We start from the raw sequence: 21,045 nt of genomic DNA, 5'->3' as shown, positions 1-21,045 counted from the left end.
TGCCACAGGATAGAAGCTGTTCCAAGTAAAGCTGCCTTTTGCAATTGACTGAAGATGATTTTGTCAATGCCAATGATGTTCAAGTGGTGCTCCAGTCTCTCTCTCCCTCTCCCTCTCTCTCCCCCATCTTTCTATTTCACGTTTCTGGACCTCCCCCAAGGTGCCTATTACCATTGGTACTACTTTTGCTAGCTTTCTTTTGCCACAATTGTTCAATTTCTGTTTGCAGGTCTTTGTTCTTGCCTCCAGCTCTTTTTAGTATGGTTATCATCATCTACAGATTCATTACAGTGACAATGGGTTGGAAGATCTGAAAGATCAGGTTAGGGACAAACTGTTATGGAGAAAATCTATGTGATTGCTGAGAATCAACAATGATTTGATTGCACACCATCCATCCATTCACTAATCAGTATTATCTAGTACAGTTGACTGATTGGTCTGCTAAGATATAAAAAATAACTAATACAATATATGTAGCAATTTGCACACACACACACACACACACACACAGAGAGAGAGAGAGAGAGAGAGAGAGAGAGAGAGGGAGGGAGAGAGATACATGCATACAGACACACAGTTATTTTCTACTTGCTTGTATGTTGGACAGTGTTCATCCAGAGCAGACTAGAATATATGTTCTTCCCATATAGTATCCACAGCTGATATTTCTGATACTTTATGATAAAAAGAGAATGATAGAGATGATAAGAATGATAGAGAATGCAGTGGCTCACAAGATTAGAATGCTGGGCTGATGATTGGGAGGCTTGTGTTCAAGATCTGTTGATGTTACAGAGTGTAGTAAGCTTCTGTTGCACGCTCCAGCTCCTGCTGATCCAGCAGTTTGAAAGCAGACAACTGCGAGTAGATAAATGGGTACCACTTTGGTAGGCAACCTCACAGGGATACAAAAGAAGCTCCCCAACGATGATGTCACAGCAGATCCTTTCACCATGGGTGCTGCTGATAGGGAAATATTAATATAAGAATGATAACTTACAGATAAGTAAAAGTTAAGCTAAGCAGAATGTAGGAAGAGTATAAGAAGATAAAGGAAAAGATTCAGAGTTAGAACTAAAAAAACGGGACAAGAAAAATAATTTTCAAATGAAGTGTTTTTATTTACATCTAAAATTGTTCCCTCTCCTAATACAGACTGGATCATTGTAGTACAGTGGTACATGGGGCAGCAAAAAGTGATGCAAGATGCAGTGGCATGGAGTGTTGTTTGCACACCTGGATCAGCAAACATTGCACCTCTACTCTCTGAGTTTCATTGGTTGCCAGCTTACTTCTGGGTTCAGTTTAGGATGCTTGTTATGATCTATAAAGCTGAGCAAAGTATAAAGCCAAGTTATTTGAAGAATTGCCTCTACCAAAAAAATGTCATCCAACAAGTCCCTTTCTGTTGCAGCATCCACCATTTAGAAAAAAGGGTGTCAAACTCAAGGCCCAGGGGTTAAATCCGCCCATGGAGGGCTTAGATATGGCCCACAGGGCCACCCTGGAAACAGCAAAGGATCAGCCCACAGTGCCTCTGCCAGTAAAAATGGAGTTCGGGAGGGCCGCATTTGCTGGCAGAGGGTTGCAGGAAGCTGTCACAGCTGAAAATGGAGCTCAGGAGCCTGTTTTCGCTGGAAGAGCACTCAGGCCACCACAGGCACCTCTGACACAAGTGACATTGAGCTGGCCATGCCCACCCTGGCCAAACTCACTCTGCCCCCCCCCCAAAGTCAAACACCACCCTGATGCGGCCCTCAGTGAAATCAAGTTTGACACCCCTGATTTAGAATATCATTCTTGAAGTACATTGGCTCCTGCCCTGCTAGATTTTGGAAGCATATGGTTTTGTCATTGCACTTTGGGATCCAGAGGTGGTATGGAGTCTGTCAGCTCTATTGTTAGCAATAGTATAGGCTGTACTCTGCTGCAGGTTAAGTGGTATGAATTTATAATGTTTTGATTGTTATTAATGGTTTTTATTGTAGTTACTTTTTAGTATATATTTTGTCTTTTATTGTGAGAGCCAGCATAAGTCATGTATGTGAGAAAGGCAGCTGTCTCAGTAGTGGGTTCCATTTATCTTCACTACTGGTTCAGAACTGTGAGTGCGCGCATGGCGCTTCTGCGCATGCAGAGAACCTTCTGCGCATGTGCAGAGCGTCTGTGATGATGTCCGGGTGGATGGGCAGAGCCTCCAGCCACCACCACTATTGGTTCGTCCAAACCAAGGTGAACCGGTAGAAACCCACCACTGAGCTGTATATATCGACTAAAAAATGTATTTATGGTCATTATTTGTGATATCCATGCCTCTGAAGAATTCAGAAGCATACATAGAAACATACCAGAGAGTTTTATTCAAAGAAGAGATGGAATGAAATATACTTTGTTTTCATACTTTGAATGAAAAAGCAGCACGTAGGAGAGAATGAATTAGTCTGAGTCACTTGGGAAGAAGCCATCATCTTATCTAATATGCTTTCTGCTTGCTGACCTTATTCTGTGGTCAGGAATGACGAGTGGATACAAATATTAAACTGCACTGCAAGCTTACGACTGTTAGAGTTAGTTCAGCAATTTCAGAGTCACTTTATAGTATGAATACTTTGTTCGTGATCTGTAGCATCGGTACAATTTGACCTGAATCAACCTGGATATTGATGAGCCATTCAAACTTTGTAATAGTACATAGTTTTTGTTGAAAACTATTTCTTTGACAAAGGGTTTGACACAGGATTTTGGCTCCAGTGTATTATTTGTGTGCAAATTGGAATGTGTGACTGTCCTGTGATCTTTTCCTGAAGCAAGAGGGGAAGTATGTGAATGGTTGATTTCTAGAGTTATTTATTTTATTTTATTTTATTTATTAATTTTCTCAAGAATGTATTTTATGACAAATACAAGTGTAAACATAATTATAAATACATGTAAAGATATGAATAAAAGAAAACATTAGGACAGGGATGGTAGGCATGCTGGTGCGCTTATACACGCCCCTTACAGGCCTCTTAGGAATGGGGTGAGGTCTACAGTAGACAGTCTAAGGTTAAAGTTTTGGGGATTTGGGGAAGAAACCACAGAGTCAGGTAGTGCATTCCAGGCGTTGACAACTCTGTTACTGAAGCTGCATTTTCTGCAGTCTAGTTTGGATTGATTGAACCATGAGTTTGTATCTATTGTGTGCTCTTGTTTTGTTTTGGTTGAAGCTGAAGTATTCACTGGCTGGTAGAACATTATAGCAGATGATTTTATGTCCTATGCTTAGGTCAGACCAAAGACGACAAAGTTCTAAGTTTTCTAAGCCCAAAATTTCGAGTCTGGTGATATAAGGTGTTTCGTTGTGAGCAGAGGAGTGGAGGACTCTTCTTGTGTAATATCTCTTGACTTGTTCAATTGTATTAATGTCCAATATGCAGTGTTGATTCCAGACAGATGAGCTGTATTCAAGAACTGGTCTGGCAAAAGTTTTGTATGCCCTAGTTTGCAGTTCAATATTACTGGAGAAGAAACTATGCAAGATTAGGTTAACAACTCTTAATGCTTTTTTAGCAATGCTGTTACAGTGAGCTCTGGCACTTAGATTATTTGAGATGAGTACTCCAGGGTCTTTGACAGAGTGAGGGTCATCTGTTAGGTCGTATCCATCCAGCTTGTATTTTGTGTTCTGATTTTTTTTGCCAATGTGTAAGACAGAGCATTTGTTTGTTGAGATTCAGAATTGCCAATTGTTTGACCATTCTGACACATAGGGTCTTTTTGTAGAGTAGCAGCATTATCAGTGGTGTCGAATAGTTTAACATCATCCGCAAAGAGAACACAGTTGCTTATAATATGATCACAAAGGTCATTTATATAAAGTATAAAGAGTGTGGGTCCTGAAATGCTGCCTTGGGGGACTCTGCTGTTAACAGGTGAAGGGTTAGATAAAGTGTTCCCTGTTTTGACTACTTGCTGCCTGTTTGATAGGAACACAGCTATCCACTTATGCAGGGATCCAGAAATGCCGTAAGATTTTAGTTTTAGAAGTAGCTTGTTGTGTACCACTGAATCGAAGGCTTTACAGAAGTCTATATAAATTGCATCTATTGATTTACCCTGGTTGAGTTTTGAAGTCCATATGTTTTTGCAGTGTAATAGCTGCAGGTTGCAGGACATTTTTTTTCTAAAGCCAAATTGCTTGTTAGATTGCTTGTCACCCTTTTTGAAGATAGGGATGACTGTGGCTAATGACCATAAGTTAGGTAAGGAGCTGGTTCTGAAAGATATTTCATAGATTATACTAAGTGGTTCTGCTATGGTGGTTGAGAGCTTCTTTAGGACGTAGGCACATAATCTATCAGGGCCAATCGATAGATATGGTTTTAGTGCCTGCATAGTGCCTTTTCAACAGCATCTTCTGTGAAATCGACATGTTGTAGATTGTTGTGAGTAGTTGTGATACGATTGGGAAATGAGGGGCATGAGCCATTGCTGTTTACAAAGACTGAAACGAAAAATGTGTTGAAGAGGTTGGCCTTAACAGTTTCATCATTAAAGTCTTTCCCGTTTGGTCCTTTTAGTGGTGGGATGGATCTTGAGTCTTTAAGTTTGTTGTTTACGAAATTGTAGAAGGCCCAGGTGGATTTAGTGTGTATTAGGTTTTCCTCTTGTTTGCTGTGATAACTGATGCATTCTGCCTTTATCTGTCCGCATACGGTTTTGTAGCAACTTTTGAAGTTAGCTACGTAGTCAGTTTTATTTTTGCGCCAGAGGGTTTTTTTTGTTCTGAAGCTTCCTTATTGTTATGGGTAATTTATTTTTTCTGGTTTTGAGATTTATTAGTGGTACATATAGCTTGGTGATTCTTTTGACTTCTTGCAAAAAAATGTTACAATGGTCTTCGGCAGTGATGCATCCAGTGAATAGAGTTTGCCAATCAAGAGATGAAAGGTCATCAGTTATGAGATCATATTTGGCTTTTCTAAAGTTATACTTTGGGATTCTGTCATTATGATTGTCTATGTGAGGACGTAAATTGAGATAAAAGTCTATCATGCTATGGTCACTATTGGAAAAGAGTTCTTTTATTTGTAGTCCATAAATTGAATTTAAACTGTTGCAGAAGATGAGATCAAGGCAGTTGTTGAGTCTAGTGTTATTAGTTACTAGTTGATCCAGTCCCAGATTAGTACAGGGTTGCATGTATGGGTTCAGTTGAACATTCGTTTAGGGTCCAATTAATAAGTGGCAAGTTAAGGTCACCAAGAAAGATAAGAGGGTGTGGGCAGGAGGCTGCACATATTAATAGTGTTGTTAGTTTGTTTGCATGTACAAGGTTGTAATCAGGGGCTCTGTAACAGAGTATGAAGTGAATTGTGGTGTTTAGGAGAGGTCGCATACGATGGTCTCAGGATGAGCATCTTCCTGAGACCATTTACATGAGACCATTTACATTCTGCAAATGTAAAGTCCCAGTTTAGCAGAGGATTGTAGGGAATTTGGAGGACATCTAGTCAGACTCTCTGTTTTGTGCTTGCTATGAACGGAACAGTGCAACTGATTAAAAACACCTCCAAACTAGATGTCTTGGTTGTCTTCCCCTGAATATAGTCAGGTTTTTAATGTCAATCTACAATGTGCTCCTTATATTACAAGAGAAATTTTTTTAGAAAATTCTAACACATAAAAAGCAGTAGATAAGAGTAGGTAAGATAAATCAAGAAAGAGGGAAGCTTGGAAGCAGGAGAATTTGCCAATAAAAGTTAAACCATTGATCTGAAATTGAGTTCCTGGCCAATGCAATATAAAAGATTCTATACTTTTTTTTTAATTTAACAAGCTAGATGGTGCAGACAGTTCAGTACGGATATAGTTTGTATGAACAATATCTGCACTAAGCTCAAGTGAGATAACCTTGGCTGAATATGTCTGCTCCATATTAAAATCAAAGAGGCTGTGAAAGGCAAGCTGGTTAGCTGTGGAATTGCTTATCTTGCCTGGAACGGCCGTCAAAGCACGCTGGTCTTTTATGTGCTACATTGCATTTACAATGCATGCTTTCATTTTCAAAACAGCAGGCATTTTTCTGTGTACTTTTCTAAATAAATTCATTATCACCATCACAGTCATCATTATTTTGATCTGCCTGTCAATAGACCAGCCTGGTCAACTTCCTGCCCCCCCCACCACCCCAGAAGTGAAATGGAGCTGATCTTCATAGCAGAATTCCACAACAAACTAAGCAGTGCTACCAGTGTAAGACAACTGGAAAGCCAACATATTTGTCTCTTGTTGAAAGTGTGGGTGGGAGGATGAAGGAACCCCTGCAGAAGTGCAATTAGGATTCATTTAAGAGGAAACAAAAAGATTAAAAAGCAGGCTAAGTCAACATTTGTGGACCATGATGGCAGAACGTGTTTTCTTCATTTTTAATTTGTTTTCTTCATGTTTATTTATAATGCGAATCTGTTGTTTGGACCCATGAATGAGTTGCTAGGGGAAGCAGAGAAAATCTACAGACTCATATAAAATGTGAAATATTTTCATATTTTCAGACACATTACTAAATTACTAAATTACTAAAACTGACTATTTTGACTGTATCAGAGAAGAGCTTGGGTGACCTCTTGAATTTGTATTTTCTTGGGAGAAATGCATAAATATATCCATATGGATAGTTTGGGAGGCAGTGAGCATGTTTGGAGTTTTGACAACATACCACGTGCTGTCACAAAATGCCTTCTGTGGAGGAGAGTTTCCTGATATGCAAATGACTGCTGTTACCATTGACAAAATAGTCCATTACCCAAAAGGTAAATTGCTGAAGTTGCTTCTTGTTATTGGCTCTAGCTTCTCTATCAAAGCTGTGCAAAGCAATTGAAAGGGGAGCTTTGTCAAACTCTAGAGGACAAAGATCGCTGGGGCTGCCGTCTTGATTTTTTTAACTCCTCTCCAAACATCTCTAGGTCTTTGGCTGCCTCCATATGCATATACAGGTAGTCAACCTACAACCATAAATGAGTCCAAAATTTCCATTCTAGCTTAGCAAGAGAAATGTTAAGCAAATTTGACTTATTTTATGATCTTTCTTGCCACAGTTGTTAAGTGAATCACTGAATTTGTTAGGTGAATAACATGGCTGTTAAGTGAATCTGGCTTCCCCATTGACTTTGCTTGTTAGAAGGTTGCAAAAGCTGATCACATGACCCCTGGGACACTGTAACCATCATAAATATGAATCAATTGCCAAGCGTCTGAATTTTGATCACATGACCACAGGGATGCTGTGGCAGCCGTAAATGTGAAAAATTGTTATTTTTTTCATTGCTGTTGCAACTTCAAACAGTCGCTAAACGTATGGTTATAAGTTGAGGACTACCTGTATTACAGAAACTCTCTGGTCAAATTTTTTTCTTAATTGTATTTGAGATGTGTGAAATTAGGGTGTTTGCAGGAGCTGAAGCCTTTACACTATATCTAGTGCAGGGGTCTCCAACCTTGGCAACTTTAAGACTTGTGGGCTTCAACTCCCAGAGTTCCTTACCCAGTTGGAGACCCCTGATCTAGTGTACTGTTTTTTGCCTCTGCTGGCTGAGGAACTCTGGGAACTCTTGAAGTCCACAAGTCTTACAGTTGCCAAGGTTGGAGACCCCTGATCTAGTGTACTGTTTTCTGCCTCTGCAGCTGGGAAAATTAGGCTGTTTCTTTTAGAATATATACCCCATGGAAGATTTATAAAGATTCTTCAAGTGGCTTACACCATAGCATTAGACCACGAATCCACAATAAATAAAATTGAAAGCCCCTTAACACAGCATGGCCATTCCAAAGAGCAAACCACAACACAACAATGAAAAGAAAAACAATGTGCAAGCAGCAGGTAGCGTAGCATTAAAATCCCATCATATCCCAGCAAATGTTTGCTGGATTGAGAAATAGAAGAGAAGTGCCGCTTCTAAAATAGAGCAGAAGGGATAGCTGATCAAGGTGGCAATTTCCAAACACAGGTATTGCTCTGTTGGGAACGTTATTCTTTGTCCCTTTGACAAGGTGTACAAACAAATGAGGTAACCTGATGACTGAACATCTTGAAAAATTAAATGCTTGCTGTGATTAGAGTCACTGCTCTAATTTGAATCTTAATGTGTCTGATGCCCAGGTCCAAAAAATGCTGTTCGTGAGCATTATCCTATGACCTGGGAAATCCGAAGAACTATTTAAATAAATTAATTTCTGCTACAGCCCAAAAAATCTTGAGAAGTTTCTGAATGGAACTACACGCATCTTCTGTCATTCATTATTTATTGTGTCCCTGGTTTAGACTGACAGCTCCGGTTTTATACCCTATCTCCACAGCACTGGCCTCATCTTATCCTCAGGCTGCTATTGAGGCAATCTTATCCTGTTGTTTTCCAACACCTGCCAGCTAGAAAAACAGTGCAGAGGGAGCCTGTCAAGCTCATAATTATGCTAGCAGCTTTTCCATCACCGTAACAGAGGCTGGACTGTACTAAGGATTGCCCTTCAAAAGAGCTCTACATGAGTCCCAACCCACCACTGGATGGCCATGTTAACAGTGGGTTACACTTCTGGGCTGCAATAATTTATTCTCTCAACAACCTCTTGACCTGCACAACTTCCTTGCTGCCTGTTTTCATGCTGCATAACAATCCCATTATATAAGGAGAAACTATAAACACCTGTTAACATACTGAAAGATTTAGTAGTGGTCTAGGGTGTGTGCTTCTGGATTCAACCAACAAGCAGCAAGAGAACAATATCTGTTTTAATAAAAATTAGTGTTGAGAATGGGAAAGACAAGAAAACACAGTTGTCTAGTTATGCAAGAGCTCTATTTTCCCACCACCATCAGCAGTGGGTTTCACATTTTGTTACCACTGGTTCGCTGTGTGTGGGTGTGTATGCCTTCCACATATGTGCCCAGCCTTCCGCACATGCACTTTGCTCACGTCCGGGCCTTCCACTCATGTGCCCTGCCTCAAAAATGTGCCTAAATAGGACAGCATAGAGCCAGTGTAGGTGGGTAGAGCCACCCACAATTTCCGCAGTTTGCCCGAACTGGTCCGAGCCAACTGAATACCACCTCTGGCCACTGTGGTCATTGTGATAACTATAACCTTCCTAAAAGAGCAGTTTCAGACAAGGATGGGGAAAGGCGACTGGGCTGTAGGTTCAGTGGTGGGATTGCAGTAATTTAACAACCAGTTCTCTGCCCTAATGGTTTCTTCCAACAACCAGTTTGCCAAATTGCTCAGAAAGTTAACAACTGGTTCTCCCAAAGTGGTGCGAACTGGCTGAATCCCACCACTGTGTAGGTTCCACTGTGCGAGGTGCTATGTGGTTCAAGAGTCTCCTTGATTGTATTCAATACCTACATTAAAGCACTTTGTGACATTATTTACTGTCATGAGTGCAAGTGTTGTCAGTGCTTTATATGTCAACCAGGTTCAATAAAATGATGATGTTAAAATGCTGTCCAGGTGCTTGGAGGATGTTTGGGCCTGAAAGAAGAGGAGCAGGCTGAGCCTTAATCCCAGCAAGATGAATTAGCTTCATGTAGTGGTATGCGTGAATGACCTTGGGAGGCAGGAAGAAGACTTGCATTTTATGCAACAGTCTAATAAGAGGCTGGAGGTGAGGAAAAAGCATGAAAAGTATTTGTGAGGGTTTTTTGATACTCTCCCTAGTTTTCCAGAAAATAAAAAGAAAGGTCAGGGGAGGCATACTTTCAGTGTTGCAGGATTCTGTTAATGTAATCTTATAATAAAGTAGGATTACTTCATATTTATTTATTTATTTATTTATTTTATTTGTTCACACTTTTATACCGCCCTATCTCCCCAGGGACTCAGGGCGGTTTACAGCCATATAAAACACATATATATACAGAATAAAACACCAATTTAAAAAACTTATTACATAAGGCCGAATATTTAAAATAGGAATATAAATAATAAAACCCCATTAAAACCCGATTTAAAATTTAAAACATTTAAAAATTCTAGTCCAGTCCTGCGCAAATAAATAGATGTGTCTTAAGCTCGCGGCAGAAGGTTCAAAGGTCAGGAAGTTGGCGAAGTCCTGGGGGAAGCTCATTCCAGAAGGTGGGGGCCCCCACAGGAAAGGCCCTTCCCCTGGGTGTCGCCAGTCGGCACTGCCTGGCCGACGGCACCCTGAGGAGTCCCTCTCTGTGAGAGTGCACGGGTCGGTGAGAGGCAATCGGTGGCAGCAGATGGTCCCGTAAGTAGCCCGGCCCTATGCCATGGAGCGCTTTGAAGATCATTACCAAAACCTTGAAGCGCACCCGGAAGGCCACAGGCAGCCAGTGCAGTCTGCACAGGAGAGGTGTTACGTGGGAGCCATGAGGGGCTCCCTCTATCACCCGCGCAGCCGCATTCTGAACTACCTGGAGTCTCCGGGTGCTCCTCAAGGGGAGCCCCATGTAGAGAGCATTGCAGTAATCCAGACGGGATGTCACGAGAGCATGAGTGACCGTGCATAGGGCATCCTGGTCTAGAAAGGGGCGCAACTGGCGAACCAGGCATATGGGTATGCTTCTTTTCTGGTCTGCTTCATAAGGCTGGTTATAAGCTTCAGATTCTGGGGTAAAACTGTCTTTAGTTCTAGGTGGATTGCATTTATTTTTTTTATATTCTTTCATTAATTTGGTTTCTAGTTGAAATTTATGAAGATGGGGTAATGCTGTACCATTGAGTTGGTGTCTATTGGAGGTTTGTCCATGTAGTAGCCAGGAGTCAAAATTGATTCAGAGGTATCTCCCACTAAAGAACTCGAACCTTTAATTAGTGTTTTGGTTTTTGTTTTTTCAATATTTATAGTTTCTACATCAACCTACATCAGGTAGTAAGTAGCACCTAGCTGATTGATGATCTCAGAAAGATGGAGCAGTATTATGAACTGGAGACCACAATGAAATTAGACCCAAATATTTCCTTGAAGAATCCAATGGATACTCAGTCCTATATTGTTGTCAGAAAATGTTATTCATAGATTTGCTAGGGCTGAAGCTATGTGGCAAGAACTAGTGGGCTTCAAATCAGAGCGAACCATTGCATAAACATTAAGCAAGTACTTCAGCCTCAAGGCTGAGAAAAGAATATCTGACTCAATCTGCTGACTCAGAATGGCTAGAAGAAATATCTTAGGAATTGAGTGTGTGTGTGTGCTTGTATGTGTTTGTACACATGACTTGATCTTTTCCGTAATAATAAACTGATAATTATCTATATAAAATAAAGGGCATTTCCTTTTATTTACATCACTAGAATCAATTTTAAAATAAGAACAAAAATGAAAATGTATTTATTTCATTACAAGTTTGATGAATCCATTTGTATTTAATCCTGGCAGAAATAAAATATTGTAGTTCTCATTTTTGTCTTCCATGGATATAATTAAATCATTTTTCAGTGTGAATGCTAAAATGACCTATCCGGACGATAAACAAGCTCTTGATCCATTTTACTTTGGCTCTCTTCTCAGTCGTCTCTTTTTAGGCCCCAACAGCTCTTCAGTCGTCCTGGAGTAGGTTGCTTGTTTGTTGCACATACCAAAAATCATTATGTGATGTCACTTTCTAAAAACCAGCTTAGCTAAGCATAGACAGGTTTAGATTTGTACTGAAGGGTTTTTGTGCTAATTAACGTGAAATAGATTGCATCACCATCAACGTCCACATATACGCTTGCAGTATGTTGATCCAGTATGTCAAAAGATCTTACAGTTCTTGAAATAAATTATGAGGAATGACTCAACTTGTGACATGTGAAGTCATAATAGAGTCTTGCATCTGAATAACATCTCGGTGATTATCCATGACCTGACGCCGATTTTGCATTTCAAGCCCCTTCCGCACTCCCCACTTTTTAAAAATATATCAACCCTTTCTGATAGCTCATCCTCAGGGGATTGAAGCATACCCTTTTTCCCCCCTCATTTTTTCTTACAGTGAAATGCATGGAGGGATGAGTTTAGAAGGTGATAATATCTGCTTTATTTAATTTACTTTTTGAAATAATAGTGATACTTTATAAAATTAGGTATCTTGGGTCTTTATTCAGCAGCGGGAAATGTAGTGTGGAGGCAAAACCCCTCTGAATTTTCCTTATTAGAGACGGCTTCAAAGGGAATGCAAATTGTACCTGCTTTTCCTTCTCAAATACTCTAATCTAATAATTGATCTTGTGAATATATAACACTGTGGATATTTCTTTATTCTGAATTGATTGGTCATCCCATCCAGCAGTAAGCCTTTTATCTTTTCTTGCCTTGCTTATTTTTCTGGTTATATTTTGATTGTCTTTAAATACCTTTCATCAAAATGACTTCCATTTTAAAAATGGACATCAATGTATCTTTCTAAAACAGAAAAGTGCCTACATTATTGCATTTCATGAAACCTTTCTTAAGAAAAACTACGGGATTTCTGGAAAATTAAAATTTTATCTCATAATGAATATTAATTAACTACATTCCCTGGTTAAATTAAAAAGTATCTGAATGGTTATCTTCAGATTGTTAGACAATTTTAATACAAAGATTGCTACAGCATTATACATCACAGCCCGAGTGTTCATATAATGATTACTGATCCATACTGTATTGGTAGATTGATTGATCGATTTACACAGCACCTATATTATTAGTATCCTAAAATTCAGTGATACAGGGAAATATAAGAAACTAAAATGCAATAACAAAATCAATGCAGGGATTTTAAGGAATGCAGAATGGAAAAGGCAGTATGGTGAAAAAGCACAGAAATAATAAACCTGATAAAATCTGACACGAATAAGCCAGAATATTCAGATTAATCAATTAATAAAATAAAACAGCTGTAAGCTTGTAGTTGAACTTGGTGTAGTTTGCCTAGCTAGAGTGACAATTTGTAACTGATATTGGCTATCTCAGAAAGCTTGATAGCCATATGCTATATGTGGTATTCAGATCCAAAGAAGAAAAAATGCTTTGGGATACATGGTCATGCTTGCTACACATGTTTAGCACCTTTTAAAGAAATTAGACCATTCCCTGGCAGTTGCTTGATTCCCTGAAAATATACCTTTATGTTGAGGGACATAAAGATACAATTACATTTCATCAGTCAAAGTCTCCTTAAAGAAACTACATATTTTCCTGGCTCACACAGAAATGAGTTTGAAATAAAACACCTTCTTGCTTGTTCCAATTTACTCTGAGTTCTTTCCCTTTTTGGAACCTCTTTAATTTCACACATGAATACTTCTTGGTATTGTTCAGCTGAAATATAAGACCAGAAGAAAAACCAGGTTCTCTAAGAAGGTGAAGAGAGGTATGGTGGGAGTACTCTAGATCAGTGGTCACCAACCAGTGGTCCATGGACCACTGGTGGTCTGTGAGAAAATTTTGGTGGTCCGCAGAAAAGTTATTTGCATTTTTATATTGCACTAAATACTATTTAGCTTTTTAAAAAATTCATATTAGTGGTCCGCAGGATTTAAAATTGGGAATTTAGTGGTCCCTGAGGTCTGAAAGGTTGGTGACCCCTGCTCTAGATCCAAGATTCACCTTGTGGCAAGATGTTGCAAATTAATTCAATAAATAAATAAATAATAACTAGGAATAGGAATAGCACTTAGACTTATATACTGCTCCATACAGCACTCTCAGAATATTGCCCCCAACAATGTCAGAATATTGCCCCCAACAATCTGGGTCCTCATTTTACCAACCTCGGAAGGATGGAAGGCTGAGTCAACCTAGAGCCGGTCAGGATCAAAGTCCTAGAAGTGGGCAGAGTTAGCCTGCAATACTGCCTTCTAACTCTTGGGTCACCATGGCTCAGTGGTGAAATCCAAATTTTTTACTACCGGTTCTGTAGATGTGGCTTGGTGGGTGTGCTGTGGCTTGGTGGGCATGGCTTGGTGGATGTGGCAGGGGAAGGATACTGCAAAATCTCCATTCTCACCCCACTCCAAGGGATAGATACTACAAAATCCCCATTCCCACCCCAACTCCTGGGGAAGGATATTGCAAAATCTCCATTCCCACCCCACTCTGGGGCCAGCCAGAGGTTGTATTTGCCGGTTCTCTGAACTACTCAAAATTTCTGCTACCAGTTCTCCGAACTGCTCAAAATTTCCACTACAGTTCTCCAGAACCTGTCAGAACCTGCTGGATTTCACCCCTGCCACTGCTCATAATAAAGTACAACACACATTCCTAGTAAACCATAAAATTTACACTAAGCAACCATTTTAAATTCTGACTAAAATGGATTCATTCCTGACATCAATGCTTTTTTTTGTTTTTGGCTTTTTTTTTTTACAGAAGCACCATTGAAACCAGAAGAAAATCCTGCAGATGCATTCATTGATTCATCCCTCTTTGCTCACTGGGGCCAGGATTTGAGCCCTGAGAACCAACGAACTGCCCTTAAACAGTTCCAGTATTATGGCTACAATGCTTACCTGAGTGATCGCTTGCCACTAGACAGAGCCTTGCCTGACTTTAGACCTACTGGGTAAGGAGCAACTTTTGGAAGTCACTTGATATATTTTATCTAAAGAAGGAGGTAAAAATGGACTAGGTAAAATTATATTTTAATGGAAATTTATGAAGAATTGCAGGTATGATGATCTAGTCAAAATGTATTGTGTTTGGAAACTATGGCTTTCAGAAAACTAAATGTATGAAATTTTGTATAATGAAATTAGCATTATTAATAGCTAGTTATGTTTATTTTCTAAAGTAAATGTAATAATAAGTGCTAGTAGAACTGGTAGTTTGCTTTTTCTTTATCTTTTTAAAATATTGCACAGCATCCTTCAAAGCTGAAGAAGGATATTTCCAGGGCTTTTGAAAATGTTTTTTTTTAAGTCTAAAACAATGATAAAAACATATACTGTATTTTTAGTTTTAGTGACAGCTTTATGGTGATTCTGATTAAAAATTACCAAGCCATGGGTTAGTGAAGCAAGTTTTTTTGTGTTCAGGTAGCTGGTACAAGCTGATAGAAGACATTTTATAATCTCTAAGCTTTGATCTTTTAGAATATGTGCAATCCTTTTTAAAGATAAGAAATGATAAATAATTTAATGACAGCAATTCTTTCCTGTTTGAGCAGATCTTCAGGTTTTGGCTCTCAGACAAGCATTAAATCATTATTCCTCCTCCTCCTCCTCCTCCTCCTCCTCCTCCTCCTTTGTATTTGATAAAAAAAGAGAGGTAGAATGTTATCAGCATACTGATGAACACTAAATCTCTGGATGGTTTCACTCAGCTATTTTGTGAAGTTATCATATAAGTTATCATATATCAAATAGAATCTAGTGTGGAATTCTACAGTATAAATGCCACAGGGCTGAGCAGAAATCTCATCTTTTGGGAGAAAGCTTTCTAAATTGAAACATTGCAAAGTTCTTCCATCCGCACCTTATTTAGACAGCCTCTCCAAAAAGATAACTATGGACAAGGTACTGAAAGCTGCTGAGAGCAGTAGAAGAATCATAAAGAAATACAATTTTCCATCTCTTAATTTCAAGCACAATGTGACTATGCAAATAGAACAATTATAATTATAATTGTTATACATTATAATTAATCAAAACCAAAAATAAAATTCTATATTTCATAGGAATATATCAACCCAAAGCTTCCTTAGAATATTAATGTAAAGGCTCTTGTGAATAAAACTTAACTTCTAGTAACTGTGTGGAAACATCCAGGGCCAATGGTTTGCTATTGCCTTCTTAAAGCTATCTATGGTAAAGAGTTTGTAACATGGCTCTCTTCCTTATGGAAAGAGAGTGACTTAGTCAGAACTTGATCCATGAAGGTCAGAGATAATAGAATAAAGACAAGAGCTTAACTGAAAAGAAACATAAATGATGGTAGCCCAGTCTAGAAGGCATGTTATATATATCAAACAATTTGGTTTCAGAAAAAATGTATCCTGGACTCTACAACTACTACATTGCAAAAACATATGGACTACACATCTCAATCAGGGCAAAGCAATAGAACCAGTTTACATAGACTTCTGTAAAGCTTTTGATTTGGTGGTACACAACAAATTACTTCTAAAATTGAAATCCTATGGCATTTCTGGACTCCAACATAAATGGGTAGCTGCCTTCCTGTCAAACTGACAACAAGTGGTAAAAATAGGAAGAGCTCTATCAAACCCTTTACATGTTAATAGTGATGTTCCCCAAGGCAGTGTTTTAGGTTCAACACTCTTCATACTTTACATAAATGATCTTTAAAATTAAAAGCAACTATTAAAAGCAACTGTGTTCTCTTCACTGACGATGTTAAACTATTCAACACTATAGACAATGCAACTACCCTTCAAAAAGTCCTTGACTATGTTTCAGATTGGTCTAATAAGAGGAAACTTCAAATCTCAACCAACAAATGCTCTGTCTTGCACATTGGCAAAAAAAATGAAAACATAAAATACAAATTAGATGGACATGACCTTATAGATGACCCTCACTCTGTCAAGGACCTTGGAGTACTCATTTCTAAAGATCTAAGTGCCAGAACCCACAGTAGCAACATTGCCAAAAAAGCACTAAGAGTTGTTAACCTAATCTTGCATAGCTTTTTCTCTGGTAATATTGTACTATTAACTAGAGCATACAAAATATTTGCTAGACCAATTCTTGAATACAGCTCATCTGTCTGGAACCCACACTGCATATTGGACATAAATACAATCGAGAGAGTCCAGAGATATTTCACAAGAAGAGTCCTCCACTCCTCTGCTCGCAATAAAATACCTTATGCCACCAGACTCTGAAGTTTGGGCTTAGACAATTTAGAACTATGCCGACTTCAGTCTGACCTAAGCATAGTACATAAAATTATCTACCACAATGTCCTACCTGTCAATGACTACTTCAGCTTCAACTACAACAATACTTGAGCAAATAATAGATACAAACTCAAGGTAAACTCTCCAAACTCGATTGCAGAAAATATGACCAGTAACAGAGTGGTCAATGCCTGGAATGCATTACCTGACTCTGTAGTTTCTTTCCCAAACCCCCAAAACTTTAAGTTTAAACTGTTTACTGTTGACCTCATCCCATTCCTAAGAGGTCTGTAAGGGGCATGCATAAGTGCACCTGCATGCCTACCATCCCTGTCCTAATATTCCTTTTTACTTACTCTTTTCATGTATCCAAATTATGTTTATTCTTTTACCTGTTATCTTATATATGATTGACAAATAAAATAAATAAAAAATATAGGATGGATCTTTCATGTACTGTATCTCTTTTAAATGAGGAAGGAAGAGCAGAGTCTTTCAGATACTTCCATATCTATTGTCCTAGTGATCAGCAGATGTCTTGGTGCAGGAGGCAGTGCATAGAAAGTTGCATTCCAACACATCCTACCACCAACGTTTCTAGCAAGTAGCTATTTTTAGATAGTTTGATTTTTCTGTTCTTTTTTTAAAAAAATGAAATAAAAAGTAAAGTACCGTAGGTATGTTCAGCTCTCTCTGCAAAAAAATGCTTGAATATGCTGACCCTATTCTCTTCAGTGGCATAATCCTGCATTGTCTCACAATCCTTGGAGGTCTTAATAATATGCAGTCTTCTCACCCATAACTAGCTTTCCATCTTATAATTAATTATAATGTTGAATTCATGTCTATGTTTTTCTATTAAAAGTTAGTGCTGTAGTTCTGGTATCTTTTTCTTTCTGAGGGAATTCTAAAAATTCTAGAATGCAATGAAACTCAAATACTTTGGCCACCTAATGAGAAGGAAGGACTCAATGGAGAAGAGCCTAATGCTGGGAACGATTGAGAGCAGAAGAAGAAGGGGACGATAGAGAATGAGGTGGCTGGATGGAGTCACTGAAGCAGTTTGCATGAGCTTAAATGGTCTCTGGGGGATGATAGAGGACAGGAAGTCCATGGGGTTGCGATGGGTTGGATATGACTTCACAACTAAGAACAACAACAACAATTGCACTATTAAAACCCCTTTTTTTAAGTACTAGCCCATCTTATCTCAAAAAGTTAATTTTTGATTTAAAAATATCAATATCTCTTTTTACATTAGTTTACAGCGTGGCTAAAAGGATATTTCCTCTTGATATCCTAGATCTAGCTGATACAGTGTTTTAATTGCTAATAAGTTCGTACTGTTTAACTGGGCTAAATCTCTTATTAATATATCTGTTTCATATACACACGTAGAAACCTGATGAAAAATGCAACTTAATGGGTGTTGCAATTGAAAGTTTCTGTGTCCATTAAGGGCAATGGTGAGAAAGTGCATTCCTGGTGGGCACCTGTGCCAATCTAGATAGAATCTACTCTCTCACCATTGCTCTTCGTTCTCTGTTTGGACCCTGTGACCAGAAACAATCAATGATAACACATATGGATATTAGTATAATCAGTCTTGAGCAACTAATATAGGATTGAAAGATGTATCTTAATGATGTTATAATGAAGCTCAATATAATGAAGACTAAATTCCTTGAATGTAGTGTCAAAACATACAGTTCAGTCTAAACTGAAGTCAAATAAGATGACATACTGAGTCAAATAAGATGATCCAGTTCAAATACCCGTTCATGACTTCTAATCCCTGCTGGATGCCCAAATATAGGTCAATATTAGAGTCTGGATGGAATAGCACTTGGCAAAATAACAACTGTCTGCATCTGAAATTTCAGGTCTGTTGAAAGTCATCTGATTCAAAGCAATGCATGCAGTGGAATGTTGGCTAGTGATGAAGATCACATGAGTAGGGTTACTGGTCATATAACCAGACTAAATTATGTGGGATATACAGAAAACTTTTAGTTTTGCTTCATAGTTGAGAAAAATGGAATTATCATGCCTAGCAGCAACAATTCCATAGCAAAAAAAATTCTTCTATTAAATGTAGACAATTGCTGCAAAGAAGCAACCAAAACTGTGCTAACGTGACTGATTAAAAGATGATGCATGCTTTGTGAAGCTCAACTGTAGAGACGCTGCAGGCTGTGTGAAATGGCATGCAGACTGGAAATGAGCAGATGTGTAATCAAGAAGGACAAACCCTAAGAGGAAATAGAAGACAATGACAATGACAACTTTGTTTCAGTGATTATCACACTATGGAATTGAGAAGAATCTGTATATCTAATGTGTGCTATAGTATTGCTTCTGTTATACAGGTAAAATCATTGAAAGAAACTAACTTTTGTGCAAGGGTGAACTCATATCTCAAGTAAAGTAAAAGTATTGCTCTGCTTGAGAATAGATTAAAAGAAAAGATATTTGAAACATACTATACCTATTACCCTGTTTCCCTGAAAATAAGACATCCTCTGATAATAAGCCCAATTGGGCTTTTGAGCTCATGCACTAAAAGAAGCCTCCCCCTGGAAATAAGCCCTCCCCAAAAATATTTAAACGCAAAGTTGGAAATCAGGTAAGATGACAAGAGGAGCCCCATTTTGCTCCACGCAGCTTAAAATAATAAGACCTCCCTGAAAATAAGGCCAAGTGCTTATTTCAAAGTTCAAAAAAAAATAAAATAAGACAGGGTCTTATTTTCGGGAAGATATGGTAGATATTCATTCCAGTCTGTATCTGTTTAACAGCATGTTTCAGCATGTTTCTGAACAATTTGTCTTCTCTTAAAAATGTAAATTAATTTAGAAAAAGCCTAGTGTTAACAACACATCTGTGCTTCCATTATCAAATCATGATCCCCAAGATTTTCAGTTTTTAGGTTTTATAGTTCTCACTGTAACAAATTAGACTGGAAGAAGAAATGACACAATATATTATGGGAGAAAAATGGGGAAATTTTACTGGAAATGGAGATTTTAAATAAATACTAAGTAGTAAACATGTTGGCTATAGTTTTCATGAAGAAAAAGAAGGAAAATTGGTGTGAAAGAAACTGTAGTAAAGACATCGTAACCAAGTCTCCATGTAATTTGATAAGAATCCTCTCTGTAAAGAAAGTGAAAAACAAAAAACGAAACAACATGCTTACCGATAGTAGCCAGTTTAGTGTAATGGTTGAGGCATCAAATGAGACGGTGAGTTCTAGTCCCACATTAGGCATGAAGCCAACTTGGACCAGTCACTTTCTTTTAGCCCTAAGAAGCAGGCAATGGCATACAACTTCCAAAATCTTGCCAAGAAAACTGCAAGGATTTGTCCAAGTAGTCAGCAGGGATCAAGACTGACTTGAAGATACCAAAAGCAAAAAACAAAATATATTTAATGAGTTTCAAGTAGGTATGAAACACATGCACAGTACCAGTACTGGTATTCACTTACCTTCGCTACCGGTTTGCAAATGTGAGCACGTGCTCCACCTCTGCGCATGCTGCCGCTACCAGTTTGCCTGAACTGAGTAGAACCAGTGGAATCCCACCACTGCACGGTACCCAATAGACAATCATAAAATAATACTTTGAGTAAGTGAAAATGTATTATAAGGACCCTCAAGTAATTCTTTCTTTAAGATTCCTATGTGCAGTACCAAATGTGCAGTCAAACAATGATGTATTTCTGTGGCTGAGTAAAGATCACACATACTAATCACATTTAATGAAATGGCTCTAGGTAACTTATTATACAAAAATGTAAACCTTAAAAGCCACATGTAAACAATTATGAAACAGCAGCATAGATATCTAAAATCCTTGAGTCAAAATGATAGACTTTAGAGGAAAGGGCTTGCTTCAGTTCTGGCAGCTGTTTGTTCAAAATGTAAATCCCTACATTTTTCCATTCTTGAAAAAGCAGAGCTGGCTGGCATTTTAAATATACACAACCTGAGACCTTTAAAAAGTACTCCACAGAATATCTAAGTACATGCAGCAGGCTTTAGAAGAGAAAGTGGATCTACAGAAATACTACAACTAAATCATGGTGTTGTGACCCAGGCCCAAGTAGGTAGTAATAAATTTAGTCCGTGGAAAAACAAACTTTATTCGAACAGCTGGGAATTACTTCATTCCCAGCGTCGTTCAACTCAAAGTAAAACAAATGCCTCCCAACACAAA

The 21,045-nt window shown here is 38.4% G+C and overlaps 1 protein-coding gene across 5 annotated transcripts in view; it reads left to right on the top strand.

Annotated features, from left to right (window-relative positions):
• Positions 1-21,045, top strand: part of GALNT18 (polypeptide N-acetylgalactosaminyltransferase 18) — a 397,689-nt gene that overhangs the window by 226,771 nt on the left and 149,873 nt on the right. For all 5 annotated transcript variants that reach the window (XM_058159996.1, XM_058159987.1, XM_058159968.1 and 2 more), the window contains one exon: positions 14,335-14,527. In XM_058159996.1, the coding sequence (XP_058015979.1) occupies positions 14,335-14,527 (193 nt within the window). The remainder of the gene's footprint in view (positions 1-14,334; positions 14,528-21,045) is intronic.

Source organism: Ahaetulla prasina, chromosome 1 (assembly GCF_028640845.1).
Source record: "Ahaetulla prasina isolate Xishuangbanna chromosome 1, ASM2864084v1, whole genome shotgun sequence".
Lineage (NCBI taxonomy): Eukaryota > Metazoa > Chordata > Lepidosauria > Squamata > Colubridae > Ahaetulla > Ahaetulla prasina.
Note: the sequence above shows the minus strand (reverse complement) of the source record. Positions and strands in the feature narration are given on the sequence as shown.